This window comes from Gallus gallus, chromosome Z (assembly GCF_016699485.2).
Source record: "Gallus gallus isolate bGalGal1 chromosome Z, bGalGal1.mat.broiler.GRCg7b, whole genome shotgun sequence".
NCBI lineage: Eukaryota > Metazoa > Chordata > Aves > Galliformes > Phasianidae > Gallus > Gallus gallus.
Window position 1 is genome coordinate 28,155,253 of NC_052572.1, and position 16,010 is coordinate 28,171,262.

General features: G+C 35.8%; 1 protein-coding gene across 3 annotated transcripts in view; it reads left to right on the forward strand.

Annotated features, from left to right (window-relative positions):
* The window catches only part of RIC1 (RIC1 homolog, RAB6A GEF complex partner 1), a 52,516-nt gene that overhangs the window by 27,636 nt on the left and 8,870 nt on the right, over window positions 1–16,010 (forward strand). The window contains exons 4-19 of one of the 3 annotated variants that reach the window (XM_003643000.6): window positions 223–330; window positions 1,339–1,481; window positions 1,716–1,852; window positions 2,913–3,004; window positions 4,090–4,178; window positions 5,133–5,277; window positions 5,715–5,763; window positions 6,082–6,234; window positions 6,480–6,683; window positions 8,003–8,041; window positions 8,258–8,368; window positions 9,430–9,519; window positions 9,795–9,955; window positions 10,966–11,104; window positions 13,804–13,920; window positions 14,740–15,468. In XM_003643000.6, coding sequence (XP_003643048.1) covers window positions 223–330; window positions 1,339–1,481; window positions 1,716–1,852; window positions 2,913–3,004; window positions 4,090–4,178; window positions 5,133–5,277; window positions 5,715–5,763; window positions 6,082–6,234; window positions 6,480–6,683; window positions 8,003–8,041; window positions 8,258–8,368; window positions 9,430–9,519; window positions 9,795–9,955; window positions 10,966–11,104; window positions 13,804–13,920; window positions 14,740–15,468 — 2,506 coding nt within the window. Of the gene's footprint in view, window positions 1–222; window positions 331–1,306; window positions 1,482–1,715; window positions 1,853–2,912; window positions 3,005–4,089; window positions 4,179–5,132; window positions 5,278–5,714; window positions 5,764–6,081; window positions 6,235–6,479; window positions 6,684–8,002; window positions 8,042–8,257; window positions 8,369–9,429; window positions 9,520–9,794; window positions 9,956–10,965; window positions 11,105–13,803; window positions 13,921–14,739; window positions 15,469–16,010 lie in introns of those variants that run through there. The other 2 variants (XM_004949066.5, XM_025145070.2) reach the window with 2 other exon arrangements.

A 16,010-nucleotide genomic window follows, 5' to 3' on the forward strand; every position in this document is an offset into this window, starting at 1 on the left:
TGAGAATTTTCTCTATCAAAAAGTGTTATTGTACTCTTTGTATCTCTTGTCGTTTCCAAGGAATTAAATAGGAGACATTACTTTTAGAGCAACTTGTGTTCCTTACAGACAGGTAGTAGGTGGCTGATATACGTAACAAAAAATTAGTAAGAATTGTAAAAATAACTGCTACCTTTTTTCACTGGCATCTTGTTTCAGTATTTGTGTTTCTTTCTGTTTTAGAGGAAGCCCACACTTAAAGGGAACCCCACATTATAAAGAAGAGCAATGTGCTCCTTCTTTAAATGTTGAAATGAAGAAAGTGTTGGACTTGCAAGCTTCTATCACAAGGTACGTTCATTAATTGCATTAGAACTTTTCTGTTTATTGCAGCTGCTTGCTAAAAAGAGAAGAGGAAACTGGATAGGAACCTTTAGAAAGCCTGAAAAGGTGAAAAAGTCAGGAATTGTTTCCTTTTGTGCTTGCCAATATATTTTGACACTCAGTAAAAAGGTACATAATATGTTTATATTCAGTATTACGTTACTATACAATGTGCTCAAAGTATAGATTAGATATTTAATGGAGACATAGGTGCATAAGCAAAACTATAGGCAGAATTTCAGCATCTCCTCCAGTTGTCCGCAGATGTTTCATCTGAAAGATTTTGTTTACCTCTATTTTTTTGTGGTGATTGCCTTCTCTGTAGATAGACTTAACATAACAAGTCAGTGAAACTCTATAGCATTGGGGTGGGATGGAAAAACAACAAAATGCAAATTGGAAATAGGCTTCAAAGGAAGAAATGGACATTGAAATACATGTAGTAAATGTTGGGAAAAGCTTTCATAGAAGGCTTCAGGTTGTTATTTACATATGTATAGATTAACAGTAGTTTTAGAATTTTAGAGATTTTTTGGGAATTACTTAGGAGAAATCCAGTGTCTGCTGGATTAATGATCCTAACGAGAGCACAGGAAGTATTGTTTACGGCTTTGGTGATATTGGTAGTTTTCTGCTAAGGATGACTAGTTGATTGTCTGCAGCATCTTACATTTATTCAAAAGTAGTATGAGTATAATCTACAGTTCTTTGTGTACCATTTAAACAATTACTCTGATGATACAGACCTGTTAATAATTTCTGATTCCTGGAATAAAACAAAGAGGTACTATATTTTATGAGCTTGGTATCCTACTGTCTAAAAGGCTTACACACTTCAATTATAACTTAATTGATATAATTTCCCAACTTATTTATGCAAAAGGCAGTAATGTGATGTTTGTTACACTAATTGATACTTCTGTGACATTGATTTGAGTTACAGATTTTAAAGAGAATTACAAATACATTTGTTAGTTTGCAGTCCACGTTAGAGGATCTACTTGTTGCTACTGCTGATGGATTTCTCCATCTTGTTCACTGGGATGGTATGACCAATGGAAGAAAGGCCATCAACCTGTGTACAGTTCCTTTTTCTGTGGACTTGCAGTCTTCTCGAGGTATATATATATATGTATGTGTATATATTGTGGGGTCTTCTTGATGAAGAAATATTGTCTAATATAAAATAGAACGTGCTTTGAAACAGAGATTAGAAAAATTTGCCTTTTTTAAATGTGGACGAAACAGCCTGTTTAAATTAGCCTTTGCTGTGAAGTAGTAAGTAACTGGAAAGTTGTTGATTTGCATTGTCACCATGTTGACATATTTTTAAATCAGTGATGTTTTCTCAGCAGGTTCATTTTTGGGATTTGAAGATGTTTACATCAGAGATATGGAGTACTGCGCTACACTTGATGGTTTTGCAGTTGTTTTTAATGATGGCAGAGTTGGTTTCATTACACCAATGTCAAGTAGATTCACTGCTGAGGTATATTCCCTCTAGCATTTATAGCACACATTCTACAATAGATATTTGCTCCCTGGTCTCCACCTTCCGGTTAGCTTTTTATTTTAACTTCTGTTCAACTACAAAGAAGGAAAAAAAAAATGAAAAAAAAAAAAAAAAAAAGCTTAGGAGTTAACATAACAGCAGTACTTCAGATGAATATTTGAACTAGATTGTTTTAGGGGCAGTACAAGTCTGTGGGAGAATATAAAATAGAAAGTAGCAGGTAAAATTTCTAATTTTGTTTGGTTTGGAATGTCATCATAGTTCTGAGGTCCTATTACTGTCTGTGACAGACAGTTTGTTTACTAGTTAGAAGTGTAGTGATACAAAGAGGTTTCTCCTGTGGCAAAATATTGTAGCTATATCTAGCTTTCAGCTGAAATTAAGTCTAATTCTTCTCATAGTGACAAGCGTATTTATGAATTTTTGGAAGCTCTTCTAAGCTATGCACTTCCTTTCTGTAGCTCAGCCTATGAGCCTTACTACGTTTTATCATTCAATCTCTTCTGATCAGGCAGAAGGATTAGATGATCTCTGAAGGCTCCCTTCCAGCTGAATTATTTTATTCTATTAGAAAAAAAAATAGAAGAATTCATTTACTTGCACCTAGACTCCTTCACCGTCTTATAATACAATTTTGGCAATTGCAGATGAGGGTTTTATTCTCCTGCTTCGTGTTTTGTTTCCATCCTTGGCACCACCTACTAGTTTTTATGTAGTAGCAGGGACATACTTACCTTATAGGTAATTACTTGATTTGGTTATTCAGAACTTTGAAATAAAGTCTGTTGTATGTGAAACCTGGTTTCGTGATTACTAATTGAAAAAATAGAGAAGGATGCCAGTACATGGGGAAGCTGTTTACCTGAGCCATGTCATTAATGTTGATATTTGTAATAGAAGTTTACTGAGGTGATGACAGTCAAGTAGCAAATTAATTATATGGCATGCATGGGTAGCACGTGGATAGAAAGTGGGTACTATGAATGAAAGCACTGTTTAACTCAACTCAACATTTTATGACTTTCTTTCTTTACAGCAGCTCCATGGTGTTTGGGCACAAGATGTGGTTGATGGAACTTGTGTGGCAGTGAATAACAAATACAGACTAATGGCATTTGGATGTGCCAAGTAAGTTTTGTAAGAATGGTTCAGTGGGGAAAAAAATACATATTTCCTTGTGTAACACAAGTACTTATTTATTTTCACCAACTTGTGTTGCAGAAGTTTAAGGATGAAAATGATTGGTCTTCCTAGTGTATTATATTGTGTCAGGAAACCAGGAGGGAAGTCCTGCTTGAACTGAGATTGCAATTGATGCTTTTTTCCAGCTTTGGGGAGAAAGAAAGCATCTGGACTAGTAGCAAGGATTGGAAATGTGCTACTGTCGCAGTTAATTTCAAAGCAGGATTATAAAGTCAATTTTAAGCAGTTAATTGTAATAATATTGAACAGAAGTAGCATTTTGTAGCCAACTGACAGAATGATCTGTTTTGATTGGGAAAAACGTTGCCTGTTTAAATATAGGAGTATCTAGAAATAAAACTTAAATAAATACCACAACTACAATTTTTTTTACTACTTTTTTTAATATATATATATAGGAGAAACTACAGTTCTTCCTGTGTAACAGTGTTCTAGATGTCGTAGAGTGCAATTTAAAAAATATATATATTGGGGTTTTTTTCAGAGTATTTCATAAGACTGTGATCATATAGGTCTTCAAATGTCTTATGACTCGTAGTCATCATCCTAGTAGTAATGATACAGGATGTTGGCATTTGCCTTTGAAGAACCGTTACTGTAATATATGGATCTTAGTTTGCACTGCTGCACTCCTAATGAAACCCTAGCACCTAGTGAAAATGGAGTTTACTCATACAGCTTGTAATGCAGTTGGAAGCCATAAAAATGTGTGGATCATATCTACACTTACGTTTACAAAGAATTAAAAAGTTTTGGTGTATTGATTATTGTAAAACTTTTTTTTTCTGGTCCTCGAAATATGTATATAAGTGTAACTTGATGTGGTATGTCTGTTCTACATACTGTGCAACAAGTTTGTAAAGAAGTTGTTCTGTTGTGTCTGGACAAGTTGAGTTAGTGAGAAAACAGAGTTATGTATGAAAATTAAGTTGTAACCCTTTTATTAACGTCTTGAAATTGATGAGAAGTTCAAATGAATTGTAGACTAAAGTGTTTGTAATCTCTTCCAGTGGCTCTGTGCAGGTTTATACTATAGATACCACCACTGGAGCCATGCAATTTTCTCATAAGTTGGAGCTAACACCAAAACAATATCCTGGTGAGCTAATTTTATTGCTTGAATTTTCTAGCTGTTTTTTGGGTACTGATAGAAAAAAAAAAACAACCATATTTTTAACTACTTAAAAACTGTTATTTTCTGTTACCACTGATCGCATTGGTTACTACTCTTGCATGTGTATACTGAATTACTCTCTGTGTATTTGCTCTTTTTGCTGCTTGCTTCTAATTGTGTTCTGGATGTTTCATATGTGAGTTTTTTGATTTGGAGTGAATCTATAGCTGACAGATCATGCTGCTGTTGTGCCTTTTGAAGTGCTGCAGGTCTCTGATGTTCACACATCATCTCTATATCACTTTTCCATTACTTACTAGGAAAATGAGAGATTATTGTCAAAACTAATAATGAATGTAATAAAAAAGGCAGGAGTTAACTTGAAATTTGAACTGATGTGCAGAGTCCTAAGATTACAGAAAATATTTTTTGGGGTAATCCAGCAGTCCCCTGCCAGAAGTGCAGTGAACAAAAACCCAGTTTTTAGTGTAGGCTTATAAGTGGGGAACATAAAAAGGGATGAGTTATGTCTTGAACTGAAAGTGTGCATGCCTGTAAATTTCAACCGAAAAAAAATGAATAGGTAAATAAGAGTTTCACAGTCATGTGATGTGCCAGAGGAAAAAGTTTCAAGAGTGGCTGTAAAATCTTTTTTTCCCTGAAAACCATCTTACCAGAATTGCAATTATGTGATTGTCATAGCATGGTGTGTTTCTGGCCCATTTTCATGTCTTTCTAGTTTTCTATTAAACTCAAAATTTATTTGAAAGAAGGTGTTAATTCTTAATTTGTTTTTTATTCATGTGGGTGAGTGCAGCAAAGAGTTACTGAAAAATCAAGTACTTATTTCCCTATGTTTTATTTTCTACTGTTAGGATGAGAGAAGTTGGAGAACATGACGTTTTTTCACATCATATTTTACTGTCTGTTTTTTAACAGATATTTGGAATAAAACAGGGCCTGTTAAGCTAATCAGATGGTCACCTGATAGCTGTGTTGTTATGGTGACCTGGGAATGTGGAGGCTTGTCCTTATGGAGTGTTTTTGGTGCTCAGCTTATTTGTACTTTAGGAGGTGATTTTGCGTGAGTATTCTCTCATTAAATTGTAAAATATTATTTTAGAACATTTCTTTTGTCTAATTAAGATAATTAGTAACTAATGCACTACCTTAGTTTTTGATCTTTTATAATTCCTTACCTGTGAAAGTCATTGAATGTTATTTAGGAGTTTTGTAGTGATCTTTCTCCCCATAAAAGCTAATTCCACTTAAGGTAGACTTTGGCAGACAAACATTGTTAAAATTCCCTTGGTGCCCATATATATTTACTGGACATTTGCTAACACTCCAGAGATCACAATTACGTTTACTCTAGACAATTAACATCACTTCACCTTTTAGGCTTTACAGTTGAAGATGAGTGTAAATGCAGAATTATATGACAATACAAAGATAAGATCATTTCTTATTTTGATAAAGTAATTCCGAACTCAAAGTTTCTGTTCTGTTTTTGTTTTTAAGGTATCAGTCTGATGGTACCAAAAAGGACCCTCTAAAGATCAGTTCTATGGTAAGCATGAATGTAAAAATACTGTCACAGGGGGATGCCTATTAATTTTTTAAAAATTATTTGTAGTAAAAGAGCTTTCAGAAGAGCAAACTGGCTTTCTTTAGCTTTATTACACTTAATGAGTGAAGTATCTATACTGTACTTCTTAACGCAAATGTTTCTTTGAGAGAAGAGCGGACAGCTAATGATTTTTTTTCATCTATTATGCCCGATAATGAAGTATGTATGCAAAGCCTTATTTTTAATGTTGCTTGTAAGAATGAATGCTTTTGTTGTTTTGCTTCTTTTTTTTTTTTAATTATTATTATTTACATCTAGACCTGGGGTTCAGAAGGGTATCATCTGTGGGTGATTTATGGAAATGCTTCTCAAAACATCAAGTCTGAAAGAGATGCAAAAAATGAAGCTCACCAAAGTGGTATTCTGCAATTTCATTTCATCAAGAGTGCACTCACTGTTAACCCTTGTATGGTAAGAAGTTTTGTTTGTTTGTTGAGTTATTCTTTGTTAAATTGGCCATCTTATATGGCTTTGAAATAATGTAACATAAAGCCTACCAGTATAAAGTGATGTGAAGGTTCAGAACTGCCATAATGCTTGGGTTTTTTTGTTGTTTAATTTGTTAATACATTGATCAAATGTTTTTCCTTTTTTTTCCTGTGCACAGAACTGAAAGCTACTTTTATTTTATTTTATTTTATTTTGTTTTAAAACAGAGTAACCAGGAACAAGTCCTCCTGCAAGGAGAAGATCGTTTGTATTTGAACTGTGGGGATGCAACACAGGCTCAGAATCCAAGAAATACTTCAGCATACTCTGAACATAAGCCTACCAGGGAAAGAGTTCCATTTTCAGATGGCAGTTTAGATTCTCAGGGTTTAAGCACTTTACTAGGACACCGGCATTGGCATGTTGTACAGGTACTTCTTACTGGTTGCTTGTGTCTTCTGTGCTTGCTAAAATTTGCAGTTAATCTCATCACTCTCTTCCATACTTCTCTCTAGTATGAAATTATTGCCATTTTACTTTCTCTTGGGTACAGCTTCTTGACAAATGGTAAGGGAATATTGACCGTCTCTATTTTGTGGTTATGAATTTGAGTCTAATCCATGAGAAAATAAAGGTATTTTTTTGATCCTAGGAAGAAGTAGTTTAATTCATTTTCTGTGCTTTGAGAGGGAGAGTAAGTGTGACATGCAAGAAATTTTTAAGGGATTAGTTCTGTTCTTTATATGTTTATGCAGATTGCTTTAAGCATATGCAACTGATGAATACAGCCTTATGATGTTGGCTGTATTTCAAGTAGCCTTAAGTAGCATCTGCCTGTGTAATTCAAAACAAAGCTTGGGAAGAAGAAATTACTTCCCAAGGGTAGTAATGGCACAGATCCTTTTTTTCCATCATAGAAGAAAAGTTAAATATCTCCTAATCTGTTATCTTTCATACTGGCATTTGAATTTTTTTTTTTAATTTATTTGGAAAATTATGTACCAGTATGTTATTTTTCTCATAGAGCAATAATTGCTCTTATTAAGCAACATGTGACACTAACCACGTAGGTAAGATTCTGAATACAGTTGAGTTTCCACTTTAGCTGACTAGATAGCACTTCCGCACTCTGAAACTGAGGTCAGAGGGCAAAGTTCTCATTCTCTGTAGGAAGAAAACTAGGACAACTGGGAATTTTTGTGGAGAGCAACATACCTCTGAGAACCAGCAGTTTGTTCATATGAAGGCACTTACCTGACTTGCTTTAGAACAAGGACTGGTGTTTGATCCTGGATCGTCTCTTCATCGTGTCTTGTGACATGACAAATCCAGGACAAAGATGTAATTTGATGCATCCCAGGGAAGTGCTTTCGTAACAAGGCTTTTGAGCATGCTGGTTTGCATTTCTGATTGGATTAGAAATTTCATCTCAACACTGGAAGTCCTTCCCAACTGCTGCGTTTATCAAAATTTATACATTCCCATGGAAGATTCTCATGGAAAAGAAGTGCCTAAGGGGAAAGAAGTTAGTTATTAATCTATGATGATTTATTGTATGTTGTTAATGCACTTCTGTATTTCTTGTATTAACAATCTAACATTTATGATTCACTGGTGGTATTGGGGGAAAATAGTAATTGTGGTTGAAAAAGGAGTCTCAACATCAAAGGTGTTATAATTAGCCCTACTTTATTGAAGCTTGATATGGTCATTTTTTTGTTTGTTTTGATGTTATTTTTTTTTCTTTTAGATTCATAGTACTTATCTAGAAAGCAACTGGCCAATAAGGGTGAGTGATTTTTAAGAATGTATTCTTTCTTCTTTAGAAGTATTGGGTTCTTTCTGATCAGATGAGTTCTTAAAAATGAAATCATTGTTTTAAATTATAGAACGAAGACTGCGTTGGGTATTAAAAGTAGAAAACATAAAGATACTTCACAAACTTTGTGATGCTTCATTGCTTCATGGTGATGTAGCTGAGTTTGTTCTGTTTTCTTTTGACCAGTTTTCAGCTATTGACAAGCTTGGTCAGAATGTAGCTGTTGTTGGCAAGTTTGGTTTTGCACACTATTCCTTACTCACCAAAAAATGGAAGCTGTTTGGAAATGTTACCCAGGTGAGAGGTTATACAACCTTATTAGGGAATATTTGGGAGATTGTGTTTGTTGGAATGTGATTCTCAGAGAAAGTATCTTTTTAAGATTATCAGTCTGTAGATGCACTAATTTTTCATATCTTCTTAATGAAATGCCTGAAACATCTTGTGGTTTTGGTGTTATTGTTCATGTCTGATTATTAACTGTTTCAAATATGACTACATTTGGTCAGGTGCTGCCTTGTGTCTTCTCTGAAAGTTTGTATGCAACTCAGTTTTGAATGTTAAGCTAATAAATTCTGTCCAGAAGAAAGCTGATTTGAGAGAGCTGGGGGTTGCCAGTAGACTAGGGAAAGCTGTGTTTTGTAGAATGATATTTGTCCTTCATGTACAGTTCTTCAGTACTTCCATTATTTTCAAACAGCAAAAACTTTGCTTTTGTTGTCTGTGTTTCCACTATCAGTAAAGTTTGTGTAGATCATATCTGGCTTTGAGATTACGTGCAGAATGTACATGTATGTATGTGCATATGTATTTTGTGTATGTATGTAGTTTGCTTTGAAAGTAATTTCTCCTATTTATTTCCATAGAAACTACAACAGATATAAAGAGCACAAAACACTATTTGGTAGAGCAAATTCCTAGCTACAAAACACTATTTTTCAACATAGTCACCACCATTAGCTATGCATTTTTGTCAGCAGTGAACAAGAGCCTGAATACTGCACTCATAAAAATATGCACCAGCCCACTACTGTGGGCGCACCATCTAACACCTCACTGTGCTCACATCCACTGGTTGGTCTTCAGAAATGTTAGCAAGTGTCAGTGACTGTCAGTGGGTGCCATACATTCGCTCCATCCACACTTCCACGTTAGACACCATTTTGTCAGACTGTCACTTGGCAGCCTGACAAAAACTTGAAATTTTGGTGGAAAAGTTCAACCTCTACTGCCATCTCATTGACATCAGCCTCTGATGTTGTGGGCCAGCATAATGAAACAGGAGGCATTACTTTCAGAATTGCCCTCATATAGGTATATATGCATCTGTCATTTGCTTGCCTTTTTTTCCTTTTCAGGAGCAAAACATGATGGTAACAGGTGGCTTAGCTTGGTGGAATGACTTCATTGTTCTTGCATGTTATAATTTAAACGATCACCAGGAAGAGGTGAGGTATTTTTCCTCGAAGTTAATAAATCTTGCTTAGTATATCAGATCAAAAGCAGTAGTGTAAATGTGAAAAACTTCAATTAATTCTTTTTTTCCAAACTAATGAATGGAATTTCTTCCTTAAGTTTGTTCAGTACTTCAGATTTGGCTCTGTTGTTCTTTAACTAGTTTAGATGCAGTAGCATAATGTAAAATGAATATAATTGAATGTTGAAGTACTACTAGTTTGTTAATAAACAGTACCTGTACTTAAACTACTGGTTTTCCTTGTAGCTGAGAATCTACCTGCGAACATCTAATCTTGACAATGCATTTGCGCACATCACCAAAGTGCAAGCAAACACATTACTACTGAGTGTCTTCCGAGACATTGTAATATTGTTCAGAGCAGATTGTTCCATTTGCCTTTACAGTATTGAGAGAAGGCATGAAGGGTGAGTATTAGTATTTAAATGCTTCTTGCAGTAATGTACTTGTAAATCTGTTCTCAGTCCAAGTGAACTCCTAGAGCAAAATAAAGTTTGAGAACTTGCTGAGTTGCGTTTTTAAATGTAATGTTAGAGGGATAAGTGTTATCTCTGTACACAATTGATAATTTATGAGTTTTGTCAAATGGCTGTTTTCAAATACACAGATGCAGATGTGGAGTTAATGACTGAGGTACACAAGCTATGTCTGTACAAATATTTGGTATGTTCTACCTAATAATAACTTGAAAACTGAATATAAGCAGAAGAGGAAGGTACTGAATGACACCCACTTACCTGAGTATTTTCAGTACAAACTTTCTAACATTACAGGTAGGAATCTGTGAGGATAGGGGTGGAAAGGCAAAGAAGGAAAAAAGTTTGGTTTGTGGTGTGGCTGTGGGGAACTCTCCTGGCACAAAAGCAGCAGCAACGAAGAGACATAAGAATAAGAGAACAAGAGAATAAGACCAGTGACCCTGGAGTACAGAGTGGTTCCCGGATAGGTTTTGAGTATCTGAGTAGGTGATAATTCTTCCACATTGTACATTTGGCTTCAGTAATAAGGGAGCTTTTTTAGCAGAAAGTAAGCTACTGACCCACTGCAGAGGAAAATATTTTCAGTGTTGTTTTTCCACAAAACCCTAATTGGTTTAGATCTGATCACCTGGAGGGTAACAAGAGTCTTATTCTAAAGTATCTGATGATGTGTTCCATCCACTCACACAGTTCTGTTACCCAAAATGGTCAAGATACAGTAGCCTTGCTTAGTAAGCTTATTTTATAACATTGTGTAGTGCAAATAGGTGAGCCTATGAGATACCTGGTTAAAGGGGAAGGAAGAGGAGGCATCATTTTCATCTGTAGAGTAAATTGTTTGCGAGGTTAAATTGCTTATTTTCATTAGGTTTACTTCAAGATCCTAATTCTGTGCAAAATACTGAAAACAATTGCTAATTATGTATCTTTTATTTCAGTCTTAACCCTACTGCCAGTGTCCAGGTTCTTCAAGAAGTGTCCATGTCTCGATACATACCCCATCCCTTCCTTGTAGTGTCTGTTACATTGACATCTGTGAGGACAGAGACTGGCATCAGCTTGAAGATGCCTCAGCAGGTAGGAAGAATTTGTTGCATGGATTAAGTTAAGCTTAGGTTAAAGTTATATGACTGATGAATAAATGATAAATCAGTTCTGTATAGTGAAATTACTTGTTTATTTTTTCTATATTGCTCATTGTGTAGACTTTGGGAACTGAAAGGAAAAAATAAGTAAACTCTTATTACTTTTTCATACCTTTACTTGTCATGTTGTAAAGTTTGGGGCTGAATTTTGGAAGAAAAATTAAGCTTAGCTGTAATGCTGGGGGTATGTTTCTCTGTTATATATTAAATACTGAAAACTGGAGCTGATAAACAATGACTAAGGTGTGAGATCGATGTTGCGTCTTACCTGTAGGAAATAATTATGGCCACTGAAAAGCACAGTGTAAAGAAAAACTGGATTTTTATTGTCTGTGACTTAAGCTTAATTGTTTGTTTAGCTGGAGTGTAAAGTCCTATAATCTTAGAGCAGTTACCTTAAGATAGTTGTAAAGTTGGACTAGCTGTGAGGTAGGCCTCTAGATACATGAAAATTTGTCTTTTTCTTCACTTACCAAAGCCACTGGCAGGCACTGAAATACTGCCACAGATGTAGAATCTGAAGGTTTTGTTTACTTCATCTTATTCTAATTTAGTGTTCCATAACAGAACATACAACCTGAGACTTCCATGTGTTCTTCAAGAGCGTAAGGGGCAGCGCGCTTGTCATTTCCTAGTCTGTATTGCTGTGAGCTTATGTCCTTACATGTGAAATACTTGACCTCTAGCAATTTTTAATTTTGAGGAAAAGGTACTGATATTTTTTAGAGCACTGCTACTATTTTAAATTTAACTTTACACTGGATTTATGCCTTTTCTTCTTAAGAGCTCATAATCTTCAAGCTGTCAATCCTGCAACTGCATGCTTTCCTCACAGACAGATGTTACAGATGCTTGCTTACTCTGGTGTGTTTGTGTTCCAAAATGATGTTTCACTTTTATCTTTACGTCTTCTCTAGTAAGTCCTGAAAGGACGTAATAGCTCTTGTAGTCAAATGATCAGATTTAAACAGACTGCCAAACAGAAGCTGTCAAGCCAGTAGTTACACAACACTATCTACTTATATAAATATCATACATCGGTAGTGATTGAATAATAAGCATTACTGATAGCACTGAATATATTATACTGCCCTTTAAACAAAGCAGTAAGCCTGATGTAACATGTCAGACTTTTCAGTGAGCCTTAATTCTTCATGTTTCAAATTTCTTGAAATACTGATGCTTGCCTGCGTCCATGGGCTTGGCTGGAAAAAGGCCCTCTTATTTTTAGGCAAATACATGGAATGAATCTAGTAAACAAAACATCTGGTATTTACTTTTTTGCACAAGAACTGTATAATTGAGTCTGTTTATAGGTACTCAGTTCTGCTTCAGTCTTCTGATTCCTTCTGAACTGAGGTGGACTTTTATAATCTCTGTATGGATCAAGTGAATTCATTTGGGCTGAAAGGGGAGTTAAACAGATAAACAACAAATGAAACAGTTCTTTGAAAGGTGTTTTCTTAGACACATGTCTGAAGGCTAAGATAAGGGATATAAAAATATAACAAATGAAAACATTCCTTCAAAATTTTTTATTCCTTTTGGAATGGTAAATTAACATTATATATATATATATATATATGTATATATACGAGTGTTGTTTCAATTCCAATTTTGCAATTTGCTGTATAGAATCATAGGGGTTGGAAGGGACCTCTGAAGATCAAATCCAACCTCTCCCTGTTAAAGTAGGTTGAGCAGGAAAGCATCCAAGGGGGTCTTGAGTATCGCCAAAAGAGACTGCACAACTTCTCTGGGCAAGCTGCTCCAGTTCTCTGCATCCTCACAGTAAACAATTTCTTTCACATGTATATGTGGAACTTCTCATGTTCTCGTTTTTGCCTTTTGCCTTTTGCCCCATGTTCTATTGCTGCACACTGCTGAAAAGAGCCTAGCACTATATATCATTATGAATGAGCGATCAGACTATTATACAGTCTCAGGGCTAATGATTGTGAAGAAACCCACATCTGTATGTATATATTTATAAAAATAATTCACATATTTGCAATTTTTGTGTGGAACATTATTTAAATTAGAGCGTTATGCAATTCAGATTAAGAATTATGTAAATACACCAGCATCATGAAGTTTCAGATCAGTTGTGGATGTGTGTGAACCAGGCACTAAGTTTAGCAGGAGCTGGCAGATCATTTAACATAGTTACTGCTATGTAACTAATTTCTTGCAAGTTTACACAGCATCTTACCTTCTAACTTGTCAACTCTTGTTGTAAAATGGCTAAGGCAGGCAATGTGTGGAGTTCAGACATGCCCTGTTTATACATGTTACTTCAAGCAGGTAAAAGTCCTCAGAACAGGTTGGATGGGTTTGGGTTTGTTGGTTGTTTTTTTTTGTTGTTGTTTGTTTTTGTTTTTTTACCAGATAAGCAGAAGCTGAGAACTCTGTACTGCTCCCTTTCCTGGGCTGATCTTGTCTTAGAGGGTAACAGAAAATGTAGCATCTTAATAATTTATGGATAATGATTGCAAGCTTTTCTTGCAGATACAGTGCAGTCGATCTTTTGTTTTTATTCTGGGATTATGTTGTGGTTGTCTATGCAAAAATCTTGTGTTTTTGTGTTGTTTTTTTTCTAATGTGATTTCCATAACACTGATTTATCCTCAGGCTTGTGAAGCAGAAAGTATTATGCTAAACTTAGCAGGACAACTCATTATGTTGCAAAGGGATCGATCTGGTCCTCAGATACGCGATAAGGATAGTAATCCTAATCAAAGGAAGCATGTGAGTAAACACATATGAAATGTTGTGATGGCTTCAAAGATAACAAAGATTGGAGAAGTTGTGGGTGAGAGTGGTTCAGGAATTTAAAATGGAAGGTAGATATTTATGAAAGGCAACATATAATTTTCCAGGTTTAATTATTAGCTGGAAATAAATAACTGCTTTCCTGATTTCTTTTTTCCTAAGAATTTGTGAAAGTTGCTGCTTAATTGTGTGAATGCCTAACCAAAGTATTTACTACTTGTATTGCAGTGAAAGATACTAGTTTTAACATAAAAGGCCTGTGCAAAATATGGTATGCAGTAATAACAGAAGGTTTCCAGTCTATCTAAAACTGTTCTACATATTTATGCAATGTTACCATTTTTGCAGAATACATTTCCAAAGTTCCTAAAAGCAGAACCTTCAAGTACTAGTTTTTGCTGTGGTGGTGAAAAACCTCTTCACTACATGAAACAAAGACTTCAGGAAAGTGAGATCTGAAAAGTTTAGATGAAGGATTGTTTGCAGTTCAGTCAAACACAAGCAGATTTTGTCTTCGTAGTGATTTTATCATTTGGACTTCAAAGTTAACCAAAGAAGTAGAGAGCAGGTTTTTGTTTTCCTCCCTTACTCTGGCCCTTCTAGCTTCTTGATTAATATTATATTATTAGAGAAATGAAGAGGATGTCTTGTAAGTTAATATAAGTAGTGTTTTCTCAGGTGCTTTGCAGAGAGATAAATTCCTGACAAAGAAGAGCTCCTCTGGAGGTTTAAAAACAAGGAATTATTTGTTTGATAAATGGTTTTTTTAATTGATTTTTCTTTTTCTTTTCTTAGCTGCCTTTTTGTGCTCCAGTTGTACTAGCCCAGTCTGTTGAAAATGTATGGACTACTTGCAGGATCAACAAACACAAACGCCACTTATTGGAAGCTCTTTGGCTCAGCTGTGGTGGGGCAGGTATGAAAGTCTGGCTTCCCCTCTTTCCCAGAGATCATCGAAAGCCGCATTCCTTTCTGTCAAGACGGATCATGCTGCCTTTCCACATCAACATATATCCACTGGCTGTTTTGTTTGAAGATGCCTTGGTTCTTGGTGCTGTTAATGACACTGTGCTCTATGACTGTTTATACACTCAAACCAGTGCTAGAGAACACTTGGAGGTTCTCTTTCCTTTCTCTATTGTTGAGAGAACCTCTCAGATCTACCTCCATCACATTTTACGCCAGCTCTTGGTTAGGAACCTTGGTGAACAAGCCTTGCTTTTGGCTCACTCCTGTGCCACGTTACCATACTTTCCTCATGTACTAGAACTGATGCTTCATGAAGTGCTGGAAGAAGAAGCTACCTCGCGGGAACCCATTCCCGACCCTCTGCTTCCCACTGTGGCAAAATTCATTACAGAGTTCCCCCTCTTCCTGCAGACAGTTGTTCATTGTGCTAGGAAGACAGAGTATGCCCTGTGGAATTATCTTTTTGCTGCTGTTGGAAACCCAAAGGACTTATTTGAAGAGTGCTTAATGGCCCAGGACTTGGACACAGCTGCCTCTTATCTCATTATCCTACAGGTAATGGTATGCTCTATATTGCAACCCTATTATTTAAAAAAAAAAAAAAAAAAAATCTTCATACCAAAGTTACTTATGTTAAACAAATTGTAAGTTCAGTGATAATGAATATTGGAATATCAGGCAATGTGAGTAGTTAGGTTACTGCTACAAAAAACAAAATCTTCTGATTTCTGTTATTTTTGAATTTGACATAAGGTTTGACTTAAAACGTGTACTTCTCAGTGGCAAACACAAATGACTTAATTGTTCTTGTCCTCATTTCAGCCTTTCAGTACCTGAAGGTAGCCTATAAACAAGAATGGAGTAAACTCTTTGAAAGGGTAGATAACAGCAGGACAAGGGGGAATGGTTTTAAGGTGAAAGAGGGAAGATTTAGGTTGGATGTTATGGGGAAGTTCTTTACCAGGAGAGTGGAGAGGTGCTGGAATGGGCTGCCCAGAGAGGTTGTAGATGCCCCATCCCTGGAGGTGTTCAAGGCCAGGTTGGATGGGGCCCTGGGCAACCTGGTCTAGTAAATGGGGAGGTTGGTGGCCCTGCCT